This window comes from Aspergillus viridinutans, assembly GCF_018404265.1.
Source record: "Aspergillus viridinutans IFM 47045 DNA, scaffold_1, whole genome shotgun sequence".
Taxonomy (NCBI): domain Eukaryota; kingdom Fungi; phylum Ascomycota; class Eurotiomycetes; order Eurotiales; family Aspergillaceae; genus Aspergillus; species Aspergillus viridinutans.
The window spans coordinates 4,344,657-4,369,331 of NW_025091217.1; the positions used below are offsets into that span (position 1 = coordinate 4,344,657).

At 51.7% G+C, this 24,675-nt stretch overlaps 9 protein-coding genes across 9 annotated transcripts; 7 read left to right on the forward strand and 2 right to left on the reverse strand.

The window, feature by feature from the left end:
• Positions 1-1,425: 1,425 nt before the first annotated feature.
• Aspvir_001230 (ESCRT-0 subunit protein HSE1) lies at positions 1,426-3,685 on the forward strand (the record flags this gene model as incomplete). Its single annotated transcript, XM_043266356.1, has 8 exons — positions 1,426-1,465; positions 1,550-1,599; positions 1,672-1,706; positions 1,775-1,850; positions 1,914-2,012; positions 2,066-2,186; positions 2,245-2,856; positions 2,907-3,685. The coding sequence occupies 8 exons, from the start codon at positions 1,426-1,428 to the stop codon at positions 3,683-3,685; spliced, it is 1,812 nt and encodes a 603-aa protein (XP_043122291.1).
• Positions 3,686-4,353: 668 nt separating this feature from the next.
• pan2n2 (poly(A)-specific ribonuclease) lies at positions 4,354-8,004 on the forward strand (the record flags this gene model as incomplete). The annotated part of the gene is made up of 4 exons (XM_043266357.1): positions 4,354-4,482; positions 4,541-5,838; positions 5,894-7,009; positions 7,062-8,004. The coding sequence occupies 4 exons, from the start codon at positions 4,354-4,356 to the stop codon at positions 8,002-8,004; spliced, it is 3,486 nt and encodes a 1,161-aa protein (XP_043122292.1).
• Positions 8,005-8,627: 623 nt separating this feature from the next.
• Positions 8,628-11,409, forward strand: Aspvir_001232 (putative translation elongation factor EF-1 subunit; the record flags this gene model as incomplete). Its single annotated transcript, XM_043266358.1, has 5 exons — positions 8,628-8,853; positions 8,928-8,993; positions 9,184-9,918; positions 9,968-10,150; positions 10,202-11,409. 5 exons carry the CDS (start codon positions 8,628-8,630, stop codon positions 11,407-11,409), a joined length of 2,418 nt encoding a protein of 805 aa, XP_043122293.1.
• Positions 11,410-12,416: 1,007 nt separating this feature from the next.
• bipA (Hsp70 family ATPase KAR2) lies at positions 12,417-14,618 on the forward strand (the record flags this gene model as incomplete). The annotated part of the gene is made up of 4 exons (XM_043266359.1): positions 12,417-12,567; positions 12,636-12,831; positions 12,888-13,993; positions 14,053-14,618. 4 exons carry the CDS (start codon positions 12,417-12,419, stop codon positions 14,616-14,618), a joined length of 2,019 nt encoding a protein of 672 aa, XP_043122294.1.
• Positions 14,619-14,855: 237 nt separating this feature from the next.
• Positions 14,856-15,487, reverse strand: Aspvir_001234 (DUF967 domain protein; the record flags this gene model as incomplete). Its single annotated transcript, XM_043266360.1, has 2 exons — positions 14,856-15,392; positions 15,455-15,487. 2 exons carry the CDS (start codon positions 15,485-15,487, stop codon positions 14,856-14,858), a joined length of 570 nt encoding a protein of 189 aa, XP_043122295.1.
• A 486-nt stretch (positions 15,488-15,973) lies between these two features.
• On the forward strand, positions 15,974-18,177 carry Aspvir_001235 (putative C6 transcription factor; the record flags this gene model as incomplete). The annotated part of the gene is made up of 4 exons (XM_043266361.1): positions 15,974-16,788; positions 16,848-17,301; positions 17,372-17,725; positions 17,764-18,177. 4 exons carry the CDS (start codon positions 15,974-15,976, stop codon positions 18,175-18,177), a joined length of 2,037 nt encoding a protein of 678 aa, XP_043122296.1.
• A 7-nt stretch (positions 18,178-18,184) lies between these two features.
• On the reverse strand, positions 18,185-18,903 carry Aspvir_001236 (uncharacterized protein; the record flags this gene model as incomplete). Its single annotated transcript, XM_043266362.1, has 3 exons — positions 18,185-18,304; positions 18,348-18,715; positions 18,762-18,903. 3 exons carry the CDS (start codon positions 18,901-18,903, stop codon positions 18,185-18,187), a joined length of 630 nt encoding a protein of 209 aa, XP_043122297.1.
• Positions 18,904-20,060: 1,157 nt separating this feature from the next.
• On the forward strand, positions 20,061-21,300 carry Aspvir_001237 (sialidase family protein; the record flags this gene model as incomplete). The annotated part of the gene is made up of 4 exons (XM_043266363.1): positions 20,061-20,590; positions 20,641-20,757; positions 20,821-21,043; positions 21,121-21,300. The coding sequence occupies 4 exons, from the start codon at positions 20,061-20,063 to the stop codon at positions 21,298-21,300; spliced, it is 1,050 nt and encodes a 349-aa protein (XP_043122298.1).
• A 1,397-nt stretch (positions 21,301-22,697) lies between these two features.
• Aspvir_001238 (putative MFS sugar transporter) lies at positions 22,698-24,281 on the forward strand (the record flags this gene model as incomplete). The annotated part of the gene is made up of 3 exons (XM_043266364.1): positions 22,698-22,791; positions 22,841-24,123; positions 24,180-24,281. 3 exons carry the CDS (start codon positions 22,698-22,700, stop codon positions 24,279-24,281), a joined length of 1,479 nt encoding a protein of 492 aa, XP_043122299.1.
• Positions 24,282-24,675: the final 394 nt, after the last annotated feature.

Here is a 24,675-nt window from a genome sequence, read left to right on the forward strand (position 1 = left end):
CCTTAGATACCCCTTGCTCCTGATATTCCTTATCTTGCTGCATTATGATATTGCTGATACTGCATAATGGCAGAATATTTCTGATGTCTCTTTTCTTCGCTGTGTTCTTTTCCGAGCTTGGATGTCATAGATGGCAATGACCTGACCGCAATTTTTCCTCCGTCTTCTTTTTCCTCATCCTCCTTCCAAACTTCAGGCTCGCTAATACCTTTATTACATTTGATGTCCGGGTGCTTTGTCTCGAAGCAATGCCCTTCCACCACATCCTACTTTCTACCTCTCCACCATTCTTTGGGCGCTGTAGCATGGCATGTGCGCCGGAGAAAGGTGTACTCCTTTTGAGTTGAATGATGCCATGTGCCTTAGCTCCTATTTTTCTGCTATTACAGCTACGTGCTGATGCTCATGTCTCGACTGATTTGTGTGTGGGAGCTTGACTGAAGTATTTTGAGCTTTGTTTCTTGAGCCTGTCTGTACTATTCTGTAGACTTTGCCAGCCTGTGCTCGGTTGTCATCAACCCTCTCTTTCCTCTGGATTATCTGATGCTCTGCTCACAGTCCCTTCTGTTCTTCACAACGGGCAATTTTGACTCAACCACACGCCATAGTTATCCGAAAAGTGTACAAATCTTTCTTTGCTGGTGCTTATTGCAGAAAGACATATCTGTACTGGTTAATGCAGCGACTAAGAGCAAGATTCTAAAGCGTCCGTAGTTTCTATAGTACTCATGCCGATGCAGAGTCATGCAATATGATTATTATACTGATCGGCTCAAAAATGGTGCTCCCAAAATTGCTAAGAGACGTAGATGACATCAGCAGCGGTTCAAGGCACGCGGAAATAGGGTTACTGCATCTGAAAGATTCTTTTTAGCAAGTGAAGCTATGAAACTCAAGAATATTGTGCGACGATGTCGGACATCGTCATATTTGGAAGCCCTGCTCTGCTGACTCAGGTGGAGCAGGCACTGCCCTGCGGCTGCGGACCATCGTCACCTGTTTTGCATCAGGTTGCAGCCATTACACTTTTGCACTCACTTCCCTCTCATCTGTTTTTGGATTGAGATTTTGTATCTCTTCCACTGAGAGCTTACTAGCAAATAACTTTGCGATACCCTGAAATATCTGCGTCCCCTCTCTGGCCGAAACGATTTACAGATACCGCGACCGAACCGTTACCCCCGCACTGTCAGGCGCACCCCAAGGAGCTATCTACTAGCTACCTACCATAGCTGACGCCGACGAACTGAACCACTGCCGCTCAAACATCGACAGTAGGGACTATCGCCTCAATTCCTAGAAGCCGTTTTGTATACCGATCTTTTCAAATATCTCCGCGTTGGCATTTCGTTGGGTCGAAAAGAGCAGCTCATCTCCGACACAATTGTTCTGCCTGGGCGGGAGGATTGAGACACGAAAGCAATAATGTTTCGCGCACAACAGAACGCATTTGATGATGCAGTCGGTAAGTCTAGTCCTTTGTAAAATGGTTGAGTTTAGGTATACTGCATGTTGTCGGAAGATTGCTAACGGCCTCTTGCTTCAACAGCTAAGGCGACGGACGAGAACCTGACCTCCGAGAACTGGGAGTATATCCTTGTATGCGGCCCTCTTCGTTCTCGTAGTTGTGTGCAGAACGAGGGGCTAATATTGGGTGACCTTTGTTTCTAGGATGTCTGCGATAAGGTTGGTGCTGAGGAATCAGGGTAGGTTCGCTGCTAGGCGTTGGTTCCAGTCCGCAACTGCAGTTGATGCTGATGGATCTTCTTAAAAGGGCCAAGGATGCCGTTGCTGCGATGATCAAGAGACTGGCACACAGAAATGCCAATGTGCAACTGTATACCTTAGAGGTTTGCGCTCCTTGCGAACGTGAAATGATTGCCTTTGGTGTCTGACGTTCGGTTTCTGCCTAGTTGGCCAATGCATTAGCTCAAAATTGTGGCCCGAAGATACACCGCGAACTCGCGTCGAGAAGTTTCACTGATGCTCTTCTTCGCCTCGCGAATGACCGGGTGAGCTCCGCGGTCTGATTTCTTAAGGATCGTACTGACAGGACACGCTGCAGAACACCCATCAGCAAGTCAAACCAAAGATTTTGGAGCGCATGCAGGAGTGGGCGCAGATGTTCGCCAACAATCCTGATTTCGGAATCATGGAGCAGGCTTACATGAAGTTGAAGACGCAGAGTGAGCTCACGAAACACCAAAGCTGGCCATGATGCAAGGACTGATCTCTTGTTCTCAGATCCCAACTTACAGCCTCCGTCAAAACCTGGCAAACGGGAGATCACCGAGGCGGATCGCCAGAAGGAAGAAGAAGAATTGCAGATGGCGCTGGCTCTTTCCATTAGGGAGAAGCCCAGCGCTGCCCCTGAGCCTAAAGCGGGATCAAGCACGTCTACCACCGCACCAGCTAGCCAGACACAGGCAGCCACATCGCAAGCGGTGCCACCAGGTACTTCCGCCGCCACTGTTTCTCGGGTCAGAGCACTGTTCGACTTCCAGCCATCCGAACCGGGTGAACTGCAATTCCGGAAAGGGGACATTATTGCAGTGCTCGAGTCCGTGTACAAGGACTGGTGGAAGGGCTCATTAAGGGGCCAAACTGGAATTTTCCCTCTGAACTACGTGGAGAAGCTGCCAGATCCAACGGTGGAAGAGCTGCAGAGAGAAGCCCAAATGGAGGCAGAAGTGTTTGGGCAAATCAAGAATGTCGAAAAGCTTCTTACGCTTTTGAGCACTCGTAGCTCAGAGTTGAATGTGCAAGACAACGAGGAAATCACGGCTTTGTACCACTCGACATTGTCAATTCGGCCCAAATTGATTGAGCTCATTGGGAAGTATTCTCAAAAGAAGGGTATGTTGATAAAGGCGCCGATTGCAGTTTCTTCGGCTAATATTTCCTAGATGAGTTTACGCAGCTTAATGAGAAATTTATTAAGGCCCGGCGAGACTATGAATCTCTCCTAGAAGCATCCATGTCGCACCCTGCACAACCCCAGTATGGCCGACCCGGCCAGACTCCGTACGGATATCCTGGACCTGCCGCGCCTCTTGGTTATCCCCAGGGACCTCCACAGTCGGATTCTCAACGATACTTCAGCCCACGGCCGCAGGACCAGACGCACATGTATCCTCCAACGTCACACTCACCTGATCCACGCGGCCGCACTCCACCTGCTGGTCCATCCTTCCCACAGCACCAGCAGCCACCACCAGACTCATACCAGCCTGTCCACCACCGTCCAGAATCTACATATGACAACCCGCAAGAATTAGGTACTTCTGTATATGATTCACCTATCGAACATCCGTCTTCAAGTCAGCGGTTGCCTTATCCACCCTCTGGCGCACAAGTTCCACCCGGTGTCCACCAGCAGTTCCAGCATCAGCAACAAGAGTACCCGCCTTCAGGCTATCCCCCCGAGGACGCATCCAAACCTCCTCCTGCCGGCTTCGCCTCACAACCTCCCCAACAGTCACTACAACAGCCTCCTTACCCCACGGCAACCGTCGCTCATCAGCCACCTCCATCGCACCAGCCACCACCAGTCCCCAGTACGGCGTCGAAGCCAACCCCGTATCCTTCATTGACACCTGGAACACCCAGTGGAGGGGAGTATCAGGCGTACAATCCATCGCAAGCTGGCACAGCCAACTCGAATCCTACTTCGTACTACCGGTAATGGTAGGTCCGACCAGCGGTGGCCTCTCTGTTGTGTATCTTTCTATGAGCCTCATAGCTTTTTGTTTCGTTTGACATTCATGATGTATAATGAGCTTCTGCGTGGCTCGCTTTCGTGCAAAACACTTCATGTTGGCAATTTTTGAATCGTATATTCACACTCATATCTCAACTACAATTGAAAGCATGCACTTCTTGTGCATGCGTTTAGTAAATGATAAAAACAGCCAGTTAAAGATAGGCAGCAGCGTACATGTGTTTATAGGAAGCTAGACCTAATCAGGGTCCCTGTGTCCTAATAGAAGCATTTCACGTGATGCCATGGTCACACCTCATCAGGTAAATTGTTGCCCTCCAGCACAACAGTTGCCTGGTAACTTATCAGATATAATTCTGTCACCCTTCCATTTAATCTATGATCAAGATGACTAGCCAATGGTATGAGTAAAACTGTGGTCCCGTCTTTTTGACCCATCATTGTGCCATAACCTTGAACAAGAAGACGTCTCGAATCAGCTTCCCCGCAATCGCGCCTCCACCGAACGATGTCTTTGTTCGCCCTGCTTCCGGATGGGCAAAATCATATCGTTCTTTAAACCACGAGCGATCTCTTCTGATTGGCACACATAAATTTGTTATCGAGTTCGTCCCATCTGGGATGCTTAGGCCATGGAGGCCGATTGGGACGAATTGTCGCGCATTCCGGTGCCTCCTCCAAGCCCGCATGGCCTGCCGACCGTCGCGACGACAATAGCATTCGACGATGTGTCAGAATTACTTTGGGCCGGCAATGAGTTTGTAAGTTTTGCTGCTTCTGGACTTACTTCCGATGCTGATGTATGGCCGTGGTTACTAGGGCCGAATAACCTCATTTTACGGTCCCGAACTGCAACGCTACACTTCTGTTCGCGCTCATCCGGTATCAGATGGCCCTGTCCGACAAATTTTGTTCCATGAGAGGGGCGTCATATCGTTATCACCAAAGAGTGTGCATATGATTACGCGACGCGGACTCACACAATGGCATCTCAGTCACGAGGAGATGACGGATCTCTACTGTATGAGCTTCACGGCGCAGCTCAACAAGATCATTGTTGCGGGATGTCAGAGGGCGATGTTTACAATTGACATTGACAAGGGGATTATTGTCGACAAGTTGCATACAGATCACAACTATACTATGATGAAGAAGAGTCGATATCTCTGTGCCGCGACGGATACGGGATCGGTCAACGCGTTGAGCCTGACGGATTTTCGGGTGGTGAAGTCTTGGAAGTCACATGGGACGGCAATCAATGATATGGATGCTCGCAACGATCTCTTGGTTACATGCGGCTTCTCGGTCAGACACCTGGGCTCCCCGATCGTGGACCCTCTGGCCAACGTGTACGACTTGAAGACGCTTTCGCCGTTACCTCCCATCCCTTTTCATGCTGGAGCTGCGTACGTGCGCATGCACCCGAAACTACACACGACGAGCTTTGTTGCTTCTCAGACTGGCCAGCTGCAAGTGGTCGATCTGATGAATCCCAATGCGATCAACCTTCGCCAAGCCAATGTATCTTTCATGCTGGGGATTGACATTTCGCCATCTGGAGAAGCCCTGGCTATTAACGATGCGGAATGTTCCATCCATTTGTGGGGATCACCATCTAAGATTCATTTTAATGAGATGAGCAAGGAGGTCGAGTTCGCAGATGTCGTTCCTCGACCGCCTCCCCTTGACTTGTCTCCAGACACGCCCTTGAATATGATTGGGATGCCATACTATCGTGAACGGTTGTTGTCTGCGTGGCCTAGTCATCTTGTGTTCGAAGTTGGCAGCCCTCCCGCCCCCATCGACCAGAGTCTTATCCCGTATCTTCGCCCTGCGGAAATGGGGCATTACGCGCCGAACCCGAAGAAAACGCGGCGTTATCAAGTCGAAAATACCCGTGCACTGACGACAGCCGAACCAGCCCTTATCGCTCCCAAGTTCTTAAGTGAAAAGGCAAGGGAGCAGAGCAAGTTTAAATCGGAGACCTCAGTGGGCGATACGGCTGAGGCCCTCGCAGGCGCGAAGCTCAATGGAGAAGCCGAAGACGATCCTCTACTCAAGTACAGCAATGTTGAAATCAAATACAGTCGGTTTGGCGTGGACGACTTTGATTTTAGGTAAGAACGTTTGGACCCATTTGATTTTGAGAAGACTCATCCAACCGTGCGGCAGATTCTATAACCAGACCACCTTTTCCGGGTTGGAAACACACATCGCCAACTCCTTCACGAACGCGCTCCTCCAACTCCTCAAATTCATTCCTCTCGTGCGAAACCTCGCACTTCACCATGCGGCGAGCACCTGTATATACGAGACTTGTCTCCTGTGCGAGATGGGTTACCTGTTCGATATGCTTGAGAAGGCCAATGGACAGAATTGTCAAGCCACCAATCTTTTGAAAACTTTCAGCAGTTATCGTGAAGCTTCGAATCTCGGCCTGTTCGAGGAGAATTTAACCACGAAATCACTTTCTTCCGCCATTCAGTCTGTGAATAGATTCTTCCTTAACCAGATCGCCCACGACTTCCGCATGATTCTCCCAAGCTCCGATGATCTAGACCAAAGACTTGCGACCATCGCGTCTGAGTCAATTCGATGCATGTTCTGCCAGAATGAGATCGTCAGACCTGGAAACTCCTTAGCCAATGAGCTAATCTACCCGGCCATTGATATCAAACAAGCTCGCAGAAATCCAGCCTTCCGGTTCTCGAATATCCTGCGAGCAAGTATTGAGCGAGAGACGCAGAACAGGGGATGGTGTAACTATTGCCGGCGCTATCAGCAAGTGACCATAAGGAAATCCATTCATCGGATGCCTCTGGTCTTGATACTCAATGCGGCTCTCAGTAATCCCATCTGCAGAAGGTTATGGTCGATCCCTGGCTGGTTGCCCGAGGAGGTGGGCATTGCCACTGACAACGGCCAAGTTATGTGCTTCGAAGGAGACGAGCTTAAGACTCAGTTGCAGAACAAGCTGCCCAATCTCGTGGTATACGATTTAGTGGGCCTTGTCTCTGAAATCGACATTCCAGAGCATCAAAAACCGCACTTGGTGTCATTCATCAATGTCTCTATCTCCTCTCGCGAACCGGTGGCGAAGAACAGGTGGCACTTGTTTAATGACTTCCTCGTGACAGAAGTTGACAAGGACGAGGCTCTTCGGTTCAATCAGCCATGGAAGTCGCCGTGCATCCTTGCGTATCAGGCGAGGGATGCTCGTCATGCCGTCGATGACTCCTGGAAGAATGTCCTGGATACCACTCTGCTTTTCCGCGAGTGGTCATTGAAGTGAGTGAGATTATATGCATCTAGCAATTTCTGTACTAACTAGACTCCCCAGTGGTGGCCGTGCCGTGGAAACACGCCAGACACTTACAGAAGAGGAGAAGCCAACTCCTGGCACTCCCGTTGCTCTTGATACAGAATTTGTGGACCTCGAGAAAGCGGAGATCGATGTGAAAGCCGACGGGTCGCAGGAAATTGTGCGACCAAGTAAAAGTGGGCTTGCTCGAGTATCCGTCCTTCGGGGTTCCGGAGTCCATGAGGGAGTACCTTTCATCGATGACTACATTACTATCAAAGAGCCAATTGTCGACTATGTCACTCAGTATTCCGGTATTAAGCCTGGCGACCTAGACCCAAGGACCAGTCAACACAACCTGGTCCCTCTCAAAGTTGCTTACAAGAAACTATGGCTGCTTCTCAACCTCGGTTGCATCTTTGTCGGTCACGGTCTTGCTTCCGACTTTCGCAAGATCAATATACAGGTCCCTAAGAGCCAGACGGTCGACACACAATACCTTTACTTCCATCCCGGCAAGAACCGGCGGCTTAGCCTCCGATATTTGGCTTGGGCCGTGTTCAAAGAATACATCCAAGAAGAGCCGGCCGACAATAACCAGGGCCACGACTCAATTGAAGATGCACGCATGGCTCTTCGATTGTGGAAGAAGTTCCAGGAATACGAGGACGCAGGTATTGTGAATCAAATCTTAGAAGAAATTTTCCGCGAAGGATCCAAACTCGGTTTCAGACCGCCACCTCGGAATGGCGTCGCGACGGTTCTTTCCAGACCAGGCACGGCGGTGACTATGCAGAATAGCAGCGGTCGCAACACACCTAGCGCACCTGATGTAGGGGGTGCTGCCGCAGCCACAGCGACGACCAGCGCCCCAGCGACTCCCCGACAGGCATTCCGACGTTCGATTGCTCTTACGCCGAGTAATGGCACCTTCGGTGGAACAGGGGCAGGGGATTTCTTCGGGGGAAGCCCTCTGAAGTAGTTTTGCATATTTGCGGATGCATCGCGGAAGGGATTACGATCTTTCACCAAGGGCTCTTCATGATCATGGCATGCACATGGCACACGATAAAAGGGATATACGGACATGATGTGTTGCACTTATCCCGATCATGTAGAGCGGTTTTGGATTGCTCGAGTATATTCATAGAGGCATCATTACCACACTGTATATCCAATGGAGTAATAGAAACTCCCGGCTATGCAATGAGTGACTTCATCCGTTAGACTTGCATTAAAAATTGAACAAACAAATTTGAGTTTATCTCTATCTCCGTATACGAAAACTTGTTGATAGCCCGTCTTGATTTGACAGAAGTACTGTAGACCGAGAGCAGCGCCTGTGGAGAATGACGTGGTGGCCTTGAACCTCTCACCTTCACAACAATCCCACAGAACTTAAGCTCTCCACGCTACCTCCCCCTCAAAGGACGTATTCCACACTATAAGATTGGGAAAGCCCCAGAGAAAAGTATAGCAGCGTTACTTACTCTTTTCTGTCAAGTATCTGCTTCTGAACTCCGACCCCCACCCACACCGAGATACCCCTCGTCACGATCCTGCTGCCCCGCCCTTTCTGACCTTGATCCCAAGTACAATTCCACCATGTCGCGACTACGTGTGAAGAACGTGGATTACGATGACCATGACTATGATGACGGATATGACTCTCCCGACCCGGAAGAGCAAGAGATCCTCGAGCAATGTACGGCTGAAGTGCTTGCGCAGTTACTTTCCGGCGAACCCTCTGTGACGGCGACTCGGGATGAAGTTCAAGAGGCGCTCTGGCATTACTATAACGATGTGGAGAAGTCGGTTAATTACTTGCGAGGTGGGTTGGATGGGCGCTGTTGGAGAATGGCTGAACGTGGTGAGAGGAGGCTGACTCGGGTTACCGTGCTTCAGGGAAGAAAGCGAAAGAGACTAAGAAGAAGCAGAGCGCTGCTCCTCCGGTAGCGGCCAAGGGCAAAGGTAAGCTCTTCGCTTATACAGTGTTTGTCTTTTTCTGTCTTTGCTTGTGGTTGGGCTCGGATTACCCGCAAAATTGCGACTCGATGTTAAGACCGTAGTGAGTATATCATTCCTTCCTTGGACGTTCTGAATAGTCGAACTGACGCCACCTTGGAATTTTGAGTGTTCAATGTTCTAACAGGTCTCTCAGTGCCGGCATACCCTTTACCTCCTAGCGCGTCGTCACCATTCTCCCATTTCTCGGCCAAGGACTTCTTTCGTGATTCGCCATGGCTTAACGTTCCTGCACATCGCAAAGCGGAGATTCTCATTGAACCTCTTTATCCTCGACTGGGCTTGCTTGGAGGCGCTCCAGAGAGTAGCGGAAAAGTGTCAAAGTTGGCAGCCTTGGCTGCTGCGCGCAAGAAGAAAGAGACCGACAAAGCCGCATCGGGTGCACCGACAACTCCTGGCGTGGCTGGCACTCCCGAGAAAACACCGGTCGAGTCTAAACTAGCTTCTCTGTCCTTACGGGAAAGGCTTGCAGGTAATGGCAAGCCGCAGAAACCGTCCGAGAGTGGGCAATTGCCTCGGACGCTGGGAAGACGGACACCTTCGGAGAGTCCTCTAACTCAGAAGAAGCTATCGCCTGAGCCTCTCAAGGCAAAAAGTCCAGAGACGATTGCAGTTGAACCTGCCGCGGAGAAACTATCTGTCGGCGAAGAGGAAAAGGAGCAGCCCAACGTCAATATTCGGGCACCACCGTCTACATTTGCCAGCACTATCGTTGGAGCCAAAACGCGGCCCCAGATCACCGAGCCCAGCCACTTGTATTCAAGCACAGTTGATCTCATGCAGATCTATGGACAGGATCTTACTGAACCCTTTGACTTTGCAGGTCCCAGCCCGGATGACGTCGTTCTCAATGCTCAGAGTTCAGCTAAAGGTTTGGCTATTCGGAGAAAGATATAAATTGTTCCCTAATAGATAGGCAGGCTTCAAGTCGAAACAAGCTGCGTCAAAGTCAGCAGGCGACAAGAAGAACCAGGGTGACCTGGCTGGTGGCATGAACAATCTTAGTGTCCAGGAGAAGGTGGCTGTCAAGAGCAAAAACTTGGATGTCTTGTCCGAGTACAATAAATCTCAACGGAAGAGGGCAATGAACTTTGCAGTTATCGGTCAGTACTAATCCCCCACGCCATGGTGGACGCCGCTGACGGGGAATTTAGGTCATGTTGATGCGGGAAAAAGCACACTTATGGGACGCTTACTGGCGGATTTGAAAGCTGTTGACCAACGGACATTGGAGAAGTACCAGCGGGAGGCTGAGAAGATCGGTAAAGGATCTTTTGCCCTTGCATGGGTACTTGACCAGGGTACGGAGGAGAGAGCTCGCGGTGTCACGATTGACATTGCGACGAACAAGTTCGAGACGGAGAATACTATCTTCACGATTGTGGATGCTCCAGGCCACAGAGATTTTGTTCCGAACATGATCGCAGGAGCCAGCCAGGCAGACTTTGCTGTCCTAGTTATCGACTCTGGCACGGGAAATTTCGAGTCAGGGTTGAGGGGCCAAACCAAGGAGCACGCCTTGTTGGCGCGGAGTATGGGTGTGCAAAGAATCATCGTTGCGGTGAACAAGATGGACGCGGTAGAATGGAGCCGGGATCGGTTTGAAGAGATTGAACAACAGATCTCGTCGTTTTTGACGACTGCTGGGTTTCAGGCGAAGAATATCGCCTTCGTTCCCTGCTCGGGCATCAGGGGAGACAATGTCAGTCGACGCACCGATGATCCGAATGCCTCATGGTACACGGGCCGCACTCTGGTCGAAGAGCTGGAGGCAACCGAGCCTTACAGCTATGCGTTGGACAAGCCATTGCGCATGACGATCAGCGATGTTTTCCGTGGCAGCGTGCAGAATCCTCTTTCGATCTCTGGTCGGATTGATGCCGGTAGCTTGCAAATGGGCGACCAAATTCTGACTATGCCTAGCGGGGAGACGGCTACCATTCGAAGCCTGGAAGTGGACGGCGAGCCGAGCGACTGGGCCGTGGCTGGTCAGAATGTGGTTCTCAATCTGGCGAATATTGATCCTATTCACCTTCGGTCTGGCGATGTTATTTGCCGTGCATCAGCACCTGTCGCGAATATCACCTCTTTCACAGCAAAGGTGTTAGCGTTCGATCATCTGATGCCTAGCATGGTAGATATCCACCGAGGACGTCTCCATGTTCCCGGACGAATCAGCCGCTTGATCGCGACGCTCGATAAGGGATCTGGCTCGGTAATTAAGAAGAAGCCTAAGATTGTCCCGCCTGGTAGTGTGGCGCGCATTGTGGTCGAGATGGACCAGGCAGTGCCTCTGGAAGCACCTACGAGGATTGTTCTACGATCGGGAGGCGACACGGTGGCTGCTGGCTTGCTTGAATGATGCCGAGTACATGATAGAGGTAGTCTGAAGTACATAGATACCACTAGAATATTATGAATAGGGATTGCAAATTCTGTCGTAGATCGCCTGCTTTGCTGTTTTCCAAATTGCCACCAAATATTGGTCTTAATCCATAGATAGAGATGAAGACATACGATGCATTTCCTAGCAATGGTACTTGTCGAACCTGATAGCTTGACTCTTTAGGGTTAGTTGCAGAGTTACTCCGTAGGGCTATGAATACAAGCCTGTAAGGCTAAGAAATTGACCAGCTGTCCACGTGGTGTCCCATATGCAGTATGCGTAGAGTGAGATTATATCCTTCAGCCCGAGATTTGGGTGCACTGTTCCGAGTTTTGGCTCAATAATAGGTATTAATATTGTCAAGGCCGTAGCCATTGGATATTGTCCACGTATGCAAGAACTGCCAATTGAGTGAAGCAAAAGTGTCCTCTTCTAGCAATTTCGATCAACAGCTCCACAGTTCCCTGGCCACCTGAGCCCTGATTTCCCTTTTGGGAATCGCCCTGAATGAACGCCTCGGGATTTCGCCGGCAAAACTCGGGCGGTGAAAGACCCTGCTGACTCAGTCGAGGCCTGGGAGGCCTGCAGCAGCCAATCACAGAGCGAGAAGTAACCTTAAATGCAACACCCATGAAAAGGCCAGCATGGCCGCTGCGTTCTCTTTGCCGCCGCCATCCCATACAAGAAGAACAAAGCTGGCCGTAGCTTCCTGACATTCTTCTTTCTCTTTCTTCAACTCATTCCTTCGACAACCCCGGTCGCCTCTCGCTTGTTTCTCTTTTTCTCCTAACCCTTGACTGTCTTGTCATTCTTCCTTTACATTGTAAGGAAGTTTGTTTACTGGGACTTGAGGATTTTGGAGCGTGTTTTGGGAGATAGACACGTAACCTCAACCGCCTGGGATTGAGACATCCTGACAGACTGTACACTTCTCTATCAGGCCTATTGTAAAGGACCTCCTTTTTACACCTCACATATTCACCATGTCGCGGCTATCGAGTCGCAATGGCGCGGCCAAGCCGTTCACTGCTTGGACCACTGTCTTCTACCTCCTCCTTGTCTTCATTGCGCCTCTGGCCTTTTTCGGAACAGCACACGCTCAGGAAGACTCAGTACAGGACAACTATGGCACTGGTACGTCTTTTGAATATTATATTTCCTGAAGACTTGAAATTCTTTTGCTAATACGGTGTTGCCAATAGTCATCGGTATCGATCTCGGAACAACATACTCTTGTGTCGGTGTGATGCAGAACGGAAAGGTTGAAATCATCGCCAACGACCAAGGAAACCGTATCACTCCTTCCTATGTCGCCTTCACTGATGAAGAGCGCCTGGTTGGTGACGCCGCCAAGAACCAATACGCCGCGAACCCTACCCGGACCATCTTTGACATCAAGTGAGTTTGACCGTCGGGTTTTTGATAGCTGAAGAGTCTGTGCTAACCTCTACCAGGCGTCTGATTGGACGCAAGTTCGATGATAAGGATGTCCAGAAGGACGCCAAGAACTTCCCCTTCAAGATTGTCAACAAGGATAGCAAGCCTGTCGTCAAGGTCGAAGTCAACAAGTCCCCCAAGATCTTCACCCCCGAGGAGGTTTCTGCCATGGTTCTTGGAAAGATGAAGGAGATCGCTGAGGGCTACCTCGGAAAGAAGGTTACCCACGCGGTTGTCACCGTTCCCGCCTACTTCAACGACGCCCAGAGACAGGCTACCAAGGACGCTGGTACCATTGCCGGCCTGAACGTTCTCCGTGTTGTCAACGAGCCCACCGCCGCCGCTATCGCCTACGGTCTGGACAAGACTGGTGATGAGCGTATGGTCATCGTGTACGATCTTGGTGGTGGTACTTTCGATGTCTCCCTTCTGTCCATCGACAACGGCGTCTTCGAGGTCTTGGCTACTGCCGGTGACACCCACCTTGGTGGTGAGGACTTTGACCACCGCGTCATGGACTACTTCGTCAAGCAATACAACAAGAAGAACAACGTTGACGTCTCCAAGGACCTCAAGGCCATGGGTAAGCTGAAGCGCGAAGTCGAGAAGGCCAAGCGTACTCTGTCTTCCCAGATGTCCACTCGCATTGAAATCGAATCCTTCCACAACGGCGAGGACTTCTCCGAGACACTCACCCGCGCCAAGTTTGAGGAACTCAACATGGATCTGTTCAAGAAGACCCTGAAGCCCGTCGAGCAGGTGCTCAAGGATGCCAAGGTCAAGAAGTCCGATATCAACGACATTGTTCTGGTCGGTGGTTCCACTCGTATTCCCAAGGTCCAGGCTCTCCTCGAGGAGTTCTTTGGTGGCAAGAAGGCCTCCAAGGGTATCAACCCCGATGAGGCTGTCGCTTTCGGTGCTGCCGTTCAGGGTGGTGTCCTCTCTGGCGAGGAAGGTACCGGCGATGTCGTTCTCATGGACGTCAACCCTCTTACCCTGGGTATTGAGACCACCGGCGGTGTCATGACCAAGCTCATTCCCCGCAACACTGTCATTCCTACCCGCAAGTCTCAGATCTTCTCGACCGCCGCTGACAACCAGCCCACCGTCCTGATCCAAGTTTGTAAGTATTTGCCATTGTGCTTGATTGAAGATATGGAGATGTACTGACTGATGTCTCAGATGAGGGAGAACGTTCTCTGACCAAGGACAACAACCTTCTCGGCAAGTTCGAGCTGACTGGCATCCCTCCCGCCCCTCGTGGCGTGCCTCAGATTGAGGTCTCCTTCGACCTGGATGCCAACGGTATCCTGAAGGTTAGCGCCAGCGACAAGGGTACTGGCAAAGCCGAGTCCATCACCATTACCAACGACAAGGGTCGTCTGTCCCAGGAGGAGATCGACCGCATGGTCGCCGAGGCCGAGGAATTCGCCGAGGAGGACAAGGCTATCAAGGCCAAGATTGAGGCTCGTAACTCGCTGGAGAACTATGCCTTCAGCCTGAAGAACCAGGTCAACGACGAGAACGGTCTTGGTGGCCAGATCGATGAGGATGACAAGCAGACTATTTTGGATGCTGTCAAGGAGGTTACCGACTGGCTGGAGGACAACGCTGCCACTGCCACCACTGAGGACTTTGAGGAGCAGAAGGAGCAACTGTCCAACGTCGCCTACCCCATCACCAGCAAGCTGTATGGCTCTGCACCGGCGGATGAGGAGGAGGAGCCCAGCGGACATGACGAACTGTAAAATTACTTTAGAGGGATTTACGGAGTTTTGTAATTGATTCACTATGGATTTCCTTTGGGAATAAGCCAGAGTCGCCTCGATTTATGATAGAGGCAAAATAAATGATACCTCATTGATATGTACTTTCTTTTTGCCTAGGTTATTCACGTACTATACAAAGCGGTTGCTCAATCGAGCCCAATAAATCCTGTACTCGCTTATGTAGAATACGCCAACAGGGGATTATATCCAGTCAGCTCAATGGCTGTTCTGGAGAATGTAATCCCGGACCACCTCGACAACGACCTGGTGATCGTGCTCCTGCTTCAACCCACTGACAACAATGACGCCCACCACACCATCAACGCTCCTGACCCGAACAGGGAACGCACCGCCGTGGATGGCATAGTCATCCGCAGCACCACCACTCGAGCTGTTGAGCGCGTACTTCTTCACAAACGCCTCCTCCACCTCGGACGCACTGAGCCCCGTACTCGCCAGCATCTTATTCCGCATCAACCAGCTGGACACGCCCCACCGCAGCACGGTGTTCCGCTTCCGCCTCACCCACACCTCATTATCGGCGATGGTGCCCGGTTCCGTCGCGCACTGGAAGATAACGTGCGGCTCGGAACCGCCGATTAGAGAAATCGAGATCAGGGCCGGTTTGCGCTGGTCGGCGGGGAGGGAGAGGATGCGGTCGCGGAGGGCGAGGCCGAGGGACCAGGCGGTTGTGGAGGTGAAGGAGGGGAAGATCACTGCCGAGGAGGTTTCTTGGGCGGCGAGCTCGCGGACCTGGTGGTTTCTTTGAGTTAGTGTGTGTTCGTTAGGATTGGGGGAGTTGCTGGCTGGCGTACGTCTGTGCTGGTTGGGCCGAGTGGTCTGTCCATTTTGGAGGGTTTAAGTGTGTATAGGAGGAAGGCGGGAAATGAGGAGAGAGAAGATGAAGATGAAGAAATGAAGAGTATATATGCGGATGATTCGGTGAGTCTATGGAGTATCTACCTAGGTTTCGATTGTCGCATATGGAAGGGATCTGAAATTAAGGAAGGTCCTCCCGCGGCGGGGTCTTTATGACGTCGGCGGAAGGAAGATAGGTTGGGAGAGTCGACATCTTCGTTCAGAATTGAGGATATTATCTGATGAAGAGTACAGGAAAATTTCAAGTGAAATTTCAGTATACAGAGGATAGCAAGTGCTTTAAAATATGCTGATGGAACCCACCAATGTCTGTCCGGCTGTCAGCATGCATGGACAGCGCGGCTTCCCCTCATCTGCAGGTGCTTGATCATCCTGTGATAACACGAACTCCACTTCCATGACTTTCGAATCACTTTGATAGCAGAAGATATAGAAGATACGGAAGACCTGATCGGATGCGCCGACAACTCACCAAAAGAGCATGTGATGAGTGCATATCTCGCAAGGTGAAGTGTAGCGGCTCCAGGCCCTGCGATACTTGCCTGAAGTCGTTCAAGGAGGCGGACTGCACGTACCTCAAGCCCCCGGGAAGGAGGGGACCAAAAGCCCGACGATATACCAACAAAGGCAGGCCCGCCAGTGATGGATCGATTGGCGATGCTCGTACGGAGGAAACTGCTGCAAGCACCCAGTCGGTCGAGAATCGTCCGGTAAACCGTGCTGACGTCCACGTTGATGCTGAGGGGGATGACTCCCTGTCTGCATCAGGCTGGAGAAATGAGATATGCATTCCCCAGTCGATATTGGTCTATATCGTGCGCCTGTACCAGACTTTCTCGTACAGTGTTTGGCCGGTGGTCCACGCAGATGCGCTTTTGCAACAGCTGGAGAACGGCACCTGCGATGCGCAGACACTTTGCTTAGTGCTGGCGCTGTGTGCCGCGACGATGGCACAGTTGCAGCTTGCTCCCACCGCTGGCGAAAATGCGCAGACGGTGGACAGTGGCCTGCTCAAATTGGAGTGTATGCGACTTCGGCAGCGGAGTGATTACAGGGAGAACCTTGACGTCAGGGGTGTGCTTGTTTCGTTCTTTCTGCATGTGTATCATGCAAAGATTGACCAGCAGAAGTCGGCTATGCTGTTTATACAGGAGGCCATCGCGGGCGCGAGATTGTTAGGCTTGGACACGAACGAACGGAACGGTGTCGTTACGGATGGCGTTGTTGTAAACGAGGAGATTGTGTTTCTGTTGCTGTGGGTGTCTGAGAGGTAGGTGACCGTAGGTCTGTAAGCACAGTAAGCAGTTCGTTGGTACTGATGCAGCACAGAGGATATGCTATGCATCTTGGTGTGAGGCCTTCATACACTGATCCAGTCCAGCTTCCGGATCCAGCACATCTGGCAATGAACCCTCACGCGCGGGGTTTACTCGAGCTTTTCAATCTTTTTGTCACATTCGACAAGATCCAGGCACGACGATGCCGTAGTGGCAGTTTGGCTCAAGCTTTATCTGCAGCTAATCTAGCTGAAACAGAAGCAGCACTATCGCTACTAGCCTTCAACTCGTACGACCAGGCGTCCACACGGCTGGCGGACTGTTACATCACCAGAGAATGGATGAGAACTATTGTCTGGCAGGAAGCACTATCTCGGCGTCTGCTATCCTCGACCTCTACCACCGAGGTGATGACCTTTCGATTCCCTGTAGTTGTCGGTCGTGATCTGTTAATGTCCCTGCAAGGACTGTCTGCGACAGACTTGCTGCCTTTGGGGCGGGACCAGGTGAGTCTCATGCACACTACTGCAAGAAATGTCATCGAATGAGAGAATGACATTAGTATAGCTATTGAAGTGTTTTGAGGTTGCCAACTCTCTGGCAGATACCATCATCTATACTCCCCCAAGCTTGTTTTCGAACGCCCTTCAGGTCGGGCCTCAAGACTTCCTACACGCTTTGTACCAAAAGATTCTGCCATTTCTGGAGCATGATCCGATGCTGAAATCAATTCTTCGTGCGAAAACAGCCGAGGCTTTGGTGATGGCCCCTGCTCGTGTGAGTGTCGGGCTTGTTGCGAGGCTGAATGTGGAAGAAAGGACTGTCTCAGAGCAAGCTGACATTGATCGAAGTATCATTCTTATTCAGCAGCCAAAGATGAGAACGAATGACAAAGATCACTCCGCAATCTGGAGGACAATTCGTCCTGAAGTATCACCTTTCTCCATTTCCTCGTACACTTGAGGTAGATCCCTGAATGGCCGTACTCGGATTTCTGGTTTGACCATTCCCCGGCGGACCAACTCAACCGCTTCCATACATTCTTTGAGCGAACCAACCAGATTGCCAGTGATCCTGAGCCCTTTGATGACAATGGTGCAGATGGGGGTCTCCAGCACAGGACGCCCTGGGGGAATGCCGACGCAGCTCAGTGTGCCACCGACGCGCAGCATGTCGCATGCATGGGCAAAAGCTTTTGCATTGCCGGCTGTCACAACTACAGCGTGTGCCCCCAGTCCAGTGATTTCGTGGACACGCTGCACAGGGTCGGTCGATTTGAAGTCGATGAACTGGACAGCACCAAGTCCGAGAACGAAGTCTCGTTTATCTCCAGCGTCGACTCCGATAACCAATGCGCCATGGGCTTTTGCGTATTGAACTGATGCAGTATCAGCTGGCCGTCTTGTGGTTTGACGAGAGAACAATCTCACCCGCGAGGTGTCCGAGGCCGCCTCCAGCACCCACTACAACGAGCCAGTTTCCCGCCCTGATGTTGGCGTTGAGAACGGCCTAACACGTTAGAAGACTACGAAACCGATGGGGGCTTGCAAACCTTGTAAGCCGTCACCCCAGCGCATAAGACCGGGCCAATGACTTTTGGATCGATGTCGTCCGGCAGGATTGTCAGATAGTCCGCGTCGAGGGCAATGTACATTTGGAAGCTGCCATCCTCGTGGTGCAGATGGTTGGTGCTTTTGATGCAATACTGTTCTGTCCCAGCGAGGCAGAACTCGCATCGTCTGCAGATACGACTGGCGAAACGAATGCCCACCAGACCTCCAACGTTCAAGTCAGGTCCGCAACCAGGACCCAGTGCCACAATCCGACCGACTCCTTCGTGTCCACCAACGTGAGGACGCTTGATGTTCGTGATGGGATTTCCGTCGGCACCGGCTGCAGTTCCATTCTTGGTGTGGAGATCTGCATGCTTAGGAGAATTGCCTCGAGTTGAGACTGGTGAACTCACCACTCTGACAAACACCGGTGTAGAGGACCTTTGCCAGCACCTCATTTTGGCCCGGGACAGGGACAGGATAGTTATCGTCAAATTGCACCTTGCCTCCGAGTTCGGAGACAAGAGCTACAGTCTGAGTCTGTGGGATTTGCATTGTTAAGGGTGTAGATACGAAATTTGGAGCAAGCTTCAGTCTTTCAATCTGGATACTCTCGTCTGGTTATGAGCGTAATAAATAGCCGCATGGATAGAACATGTAGCACAACATCATGTATAAGAATTATAGCAATCATGCATCACTTTGTTGGCATTGTTGTACGCTATATTTCTCCAATTGGCTCTTTGTCCTGCATCAATGAGACTCAACTGGACAGGAAGCCAGTGTCTGCTCATCACAGTCGATTGTCTGTGTAACCTCGAGACTGAGGCTTGCAATTCTCCGAGTGAGCAAACATGAGGTGTTCAGTATTCGCCTGAGCGAGGCGCTGTCATGTGTTGAGAATAGGTACTCGGTCCTCAGTACACCTTCTCGTTTCCCTGGGATTTCTCTCTTCCCCGCATTAAAACAGGCGTAATTATAACAGGCTAATCTGCGCTAACTAGTAACATCATTAGCAGGATCTCAATGTCTCACTTCTCACCCCAGACTCCCAGAGTCCGTCTCCGCCTTCTGCACTCCACACGTCGTGTCTCTACGGGGTCAGTCAACTCCAGACATCAATTTTCCTCAAGCCAACCTGCGCATTTCTCCGAGGCATTTCTCCGAGCATATGACGTACCGCAGTTTTATTGCATGACTCTGCATCGACCAATGATGATTGTTCATTCATTCCCTCTTCCTGGCTGAGTGTTGAAGAGATTGAGTGATCTAGATGCTCTGCCGTTGCCGTAGATCACCGGCTTATCGACAAAACAAGCTCGTCGACCTGAAGAAGCCGTTCATGCCTCCTTTCTGACTCTCTGTATGCTGCTAAACTCCTTCCCTCTCGTTGAATTCTCGACCAGAATGACGGCGGCACCTAGCTTTTTCATTTGCCTCTGTTTTAGATGCAGAAATACGATTGATGGAAATTCCCAGAGTGGCTAGCTTTTGCATAGTTATGGTCTGGGCGAATCCGTGCAGGGGTCAACTCCGGCGGGATGAAGCTCTCTCCGCATTTTCGATACTCTTCCTCGCTAAGACACTCTCGTCTAATCATGATTCGATTGGAGAGTGACAAAGTGAGCATCGCAATGGTCAACTATAAAACCGGGGTTGCGGCAGTGTACAGGAACTCTTCTGAGAACCAGGACGCAAGTTCCTGACTGACAATGAGATTCCTTCACCTTTTCGCCCTCGCGCCTCTGGCCCTGGCTGCGAGTGTCCCTCGGGCCACCATCCCAACCTACAATGCGGTGACCGTCTTCAGTCCCCCGGCTGACTACAACGTCCCGCGCGTCCTGTACGCGCGCAACCTGGAGCTGCCCAACGGGGACCTCCTATGCATCTGGGAGAACTACTCCAAGGAGCCCCCGCAAGTGTACTTCCCCGTCTACCGGTCCCGTGACCATGGACGGACCTGGAAGGAGATCTCGCAGGTCCACGACCAGGTGTATGGCTACGGATTGCGCTACCAGCCGGAGCTGTACAGACTTCCCGAGCGCATTGGGTCATTCCCCGCCGGGACGATTCTGATGGCGGGCAGCGCCATTCCCACCGATCTGTCGTCTACGCACATTGAGCTGTATGCGTCGCACGACTCCGGTGTGACGTGGAAGTTTGTGAGCCACATTGCTGCTGGCGGGACGGCCATTCCCGACAACGGGTTGACGCCTGTGTGGGAGCCTTTCCTGATGGCTCAGTAAGTCTCCATCGGCTGAAAGTCATTCCAGTTCTAACCCCCTGTGACAGTAATGGCAAGTTGATCTGCTACTATTCCGACCAGAGAGCCAACACCACCCACGGCCAGAAGCTGGTCCACCAGGTTACGACGGACCTCAAGAACTGGGGTCCCGTCGTTGACGATGTGTATGTCTACCCATCCTCCTATGTCTACCCATCGCTGTGGCGGAACGAGACTGACTATAACAGTGCCTACCCAACCTACACCGACCGTCCCGGCATGCCCGTGGTCGCCAAGCTCCCCAACGGCAAATACATCTACACCTACGAATACGGCTCCTTCTTCGGCACCAGCAGCTACTCCTTCCCCGTCTACTACCGCATCTCGTCGGACCCGGAGAACTTCCTGTCCGCTCCACACCAGCGCCTTGTCACGACCACGGGCTCTGTCCCCACCTCGTCGCCTTACGTCGTCTGACCCCCTACGGCGGCGTCAACGGAACCATCATCGTGAGCGCATATTCCTCCAGCAGCGTGTTCATCAACCAGGCGCTGGGAGAGGGTCCGTGGAGGGAGATCCCTACGTCTGAGCCGAACGCTTATACCCGGTCGCTGCGGGTTCTCAATGAGGACCCGAAGATGCTCTTGATTAATGGCGCTGGTGTCTTGAATGGGCAGACCAACAAGGTTACTGTGACCTTGATGAACCTGGAGGAAGCACTGCGTTAGTACTCGATGGTTACTCAGTAGTGTAGGATTTGACTAGAGGTAAAGATAAAAGATTAGGGTCAATGCAGTCCATATACAGTCAGATGAACTATAACTTATTCCTCTCATGCAAAGTATCTGCTTGCGATTGCCGCATATCTAACTAACAGATAGTAGTAAGTTGTAAAGGGCGGTAACTCCTTTAACTACACCTCTGTATAGAAGCTATTAAAGGCACATATAACAGAGTTATCAGGCCAGACCTTTAGGTGGGACTGCTCTTTGGAATCACCATTATGACCTTGTAGCGCTGTTGTTAGTAGTTGCCTGGAATTCTTCCTTACAAGGACATTTGATCTTACTCTAATTACCGTCAATATATTACATCTGCATGTACATGGCAGGCTTGGCAGCCCGTATGAGACTCCACTGCAGCTCAATCCTGCTGGATCCTCCGCAAACTCTGATCCATATGTGTACAACCTGATTGGGTACATTTGTAATTGAACTAATGCAATACACGACGCTTGATGATCCTGTTCGATAGAGAGGAATACTAGACAGAAATAAACCATTGGTACTGCACAGAGCCACAGACAGAGGTTCAGGCGGGAAACATCATGATGAGTATGTATATTTATATTCGTAACCAGGGGAAGGGCCATAGTATGCTCCAAAAGCTATTATGTAAAAAGCAGCTTATCCTTTAGATATGTACAAAAAGCTACAAATGAGACCAGAGAGGCACTTGTTGATCATTCTCTATAATTGTGATGATTATTGCCGGACGCATTCCGGGTTCGCCTGGTATCATTTGCGGGGTACAACGAAGATCATCAAGATTCATCCGCGTGTCGTCTCGAGGTCAAAGAGACGCTGCTCAAAGGAATCAACGATGACGACTCCATCTTTACAGCTACGATGCATTGACCCGTCACGTCATCGCGACCATGATTTGCCCATCATCAACCAACCATTCGACTCAATCCCGACACCACTCACCAATCATTTGTTCCTCGCATTACATTGGAGGTATGGATCATTTGCATCGACATCACGAGTCAGGCATCAAGCATAGCCGAGCGGGTCGGGACTCGGCTCCAGCATGCTTGCTGACTCGCAACGCAATAGACACAGAAATCAGCCGTCTGGGACTGGATACGACCGGCACTAAACCGCGTGGCATCAGAGTCAGTCACCTATCAGGACCTCGAAACGGCGGGATCATCCGTAAGCTTTCCTGTTCAGCGAGCTTCGTGTTGCGGGTGTGACACTCACACTGACGCCTCAGATCACGCAACGGCAGGGATGATTGGCATGCAATGCATTGACCTGCTTCTCTTTACCTTGGTTATAAGTCGTGAGGTTCGTCGCCTTTTTCTTGCAGCTGTCTCAGAGGCTTTGAGGTACTGAGCAATATGGGGAAAAGACTTGGCCTGCTTCGGGCCATTTATCTGGTGTCCGCCAGTTGTATGGGCTCGTTTGCCTTTGCGTTTGACACTGGGGTGATCAGTGCGTCTGCCCCTGTGATAAAATGGTCATGAACTAAGGCAATTAACAGGCGGCGTTCTCACGCTGGAATCCTTCCAGAAGGACTTTGGATATACTCAAGCGCAGAAAACCACCGTCAACTCGAATGCGGTCTCCATTCTGCAGGCCGGCGCGTTTTTCGGATGTTTCTTCACCACACCGATAGCCTCGCGGCTGGGCCGCCGGACCGGGCTGATCATCAGCTCGCTGGTGTTTAGTCTCGGCACGATCCTGCAGGTCATCAACGCGCACACGCTGGGCACCTTCTACGCAGGCCGCGTGATTGCCGGGATTGGAATCGGCGCGGCGACGGTGCTGATTCCGATGTATGCGGCGGAGATGTCGCCCAAGGAGTTCCGCGGGCGGCTGGGGGCGTGTTTCCAGTGGTTCTTTGCGTGCGGCGTGATGGTCGCGTACTGGGTGACGTACGCGGTGTCCAAGGACCAGCCGTCGGCCACGAAGCAGTGGCAGATCGCGCTGGGGCTGCAGCTGCTGCCGTCGACGCTGCTGCTGGCGGGCATGTGCACGGTCAAGGAGAGCGCGCGGTGGCTGGCGACCAAGGGCCGGACCGACGCCGCGTGGGATTCGCTGCGGTGGGTGCGCGGCGGCGAGAAGACGGCCGAGCTGCAGCAGGAGTTTGACGAGATCATGACCGGGATCGAGGAGGAGGCGCGCGTGCGGGAGAACTGGACCTGGCGCGAGCTGCTGCTGCCGGCGAATCGGTACCGGATCTTCATTGCCGTCACGATCCAGCTGTGTGCGCAGCTGACGGGCAACACCTCGCTGGCGTACTATGCGACGCAGATCTTCGCGGCGGTCGGCGCGGGCGCCTCGGCCAAGCTGGTGACGGGCTTCTTCGGAGTGGTCAAGGTGGTCGGGGTCAGCGTCTTCCAGCTGTTTGTCATGGATCGGATTGGGCGCCGGGTGCCGTTCATGGTCGGCGCGGGTGCGATGGGCTCCTTTATGCTCATCATCGCGTGTGTGCTGGCGACGCACCCGACCAAGGCGTCCACCGGGGCTGCTGAGACTGGAGCGACGCACGCGGGCATCGCGATGATCATCATGACTTATGCCGAGGCATTTAGCTTCAACATGTCCTGGGGGCCACTGCCATGGCTGTACGTGGGAGAAATCTTCTCCAGTCGCACGCGCGAGGTGGGAGTGACGGTGGGGGCGGCGTCGCAGTGGCTGTTCAACTTTATGATGTCGCAGGTGACGCCGCACGCGATTGAGAATATTGGATGGCGGATGTTTCTGATGTTTGCCATTTTCAACTATGCTATTATCGGGTATGCGTGGTTCGTTTTGCGAGAGGTATGTCTTTCCTTCGGTCTCCTTTCTTCACTATGACTAAGTACTAACCACCGTAGACGTCCCGCCATTCTCTGGAAGAAATGCAAAATGTGTTTGGGGGAGGACCTCGGCAAAAGGGCACCGACGGCGAGGCAGAGCCTTCAGTCAAGACAGCTTGAGTCTTCGGTTCAGGAGGGTGTTGATTGGAGAGACCCTCGTGTGATTGAAGCTGCACGTAATGGTATCCGCTTATACTTTGGCTGGAAGGTTATAGTTCTGAATGTGGCGTAGGCGGTTTCACATGTATGCAGGCAGCAGCAGAAGACAAGAGTCATGGACTCGTGTTTCGCTTCTTGATTGACTCGATTGACTCAATAGTGAGTTAAGACTCTACTCGTGCGACTACAAGATACTATCCATAAGGCTGAGTCTCACTGAGACAGATCAGCAGAACGGATCGACAGACTCTTGACATTGTCTTGCTATCCTCTCCAGTCTGCTCATACACTAGATACTCTGTCCAAGTGAATAAAAGGAATACGAGCGCTAAGCAACGGTGCTATCCGGAAGTAC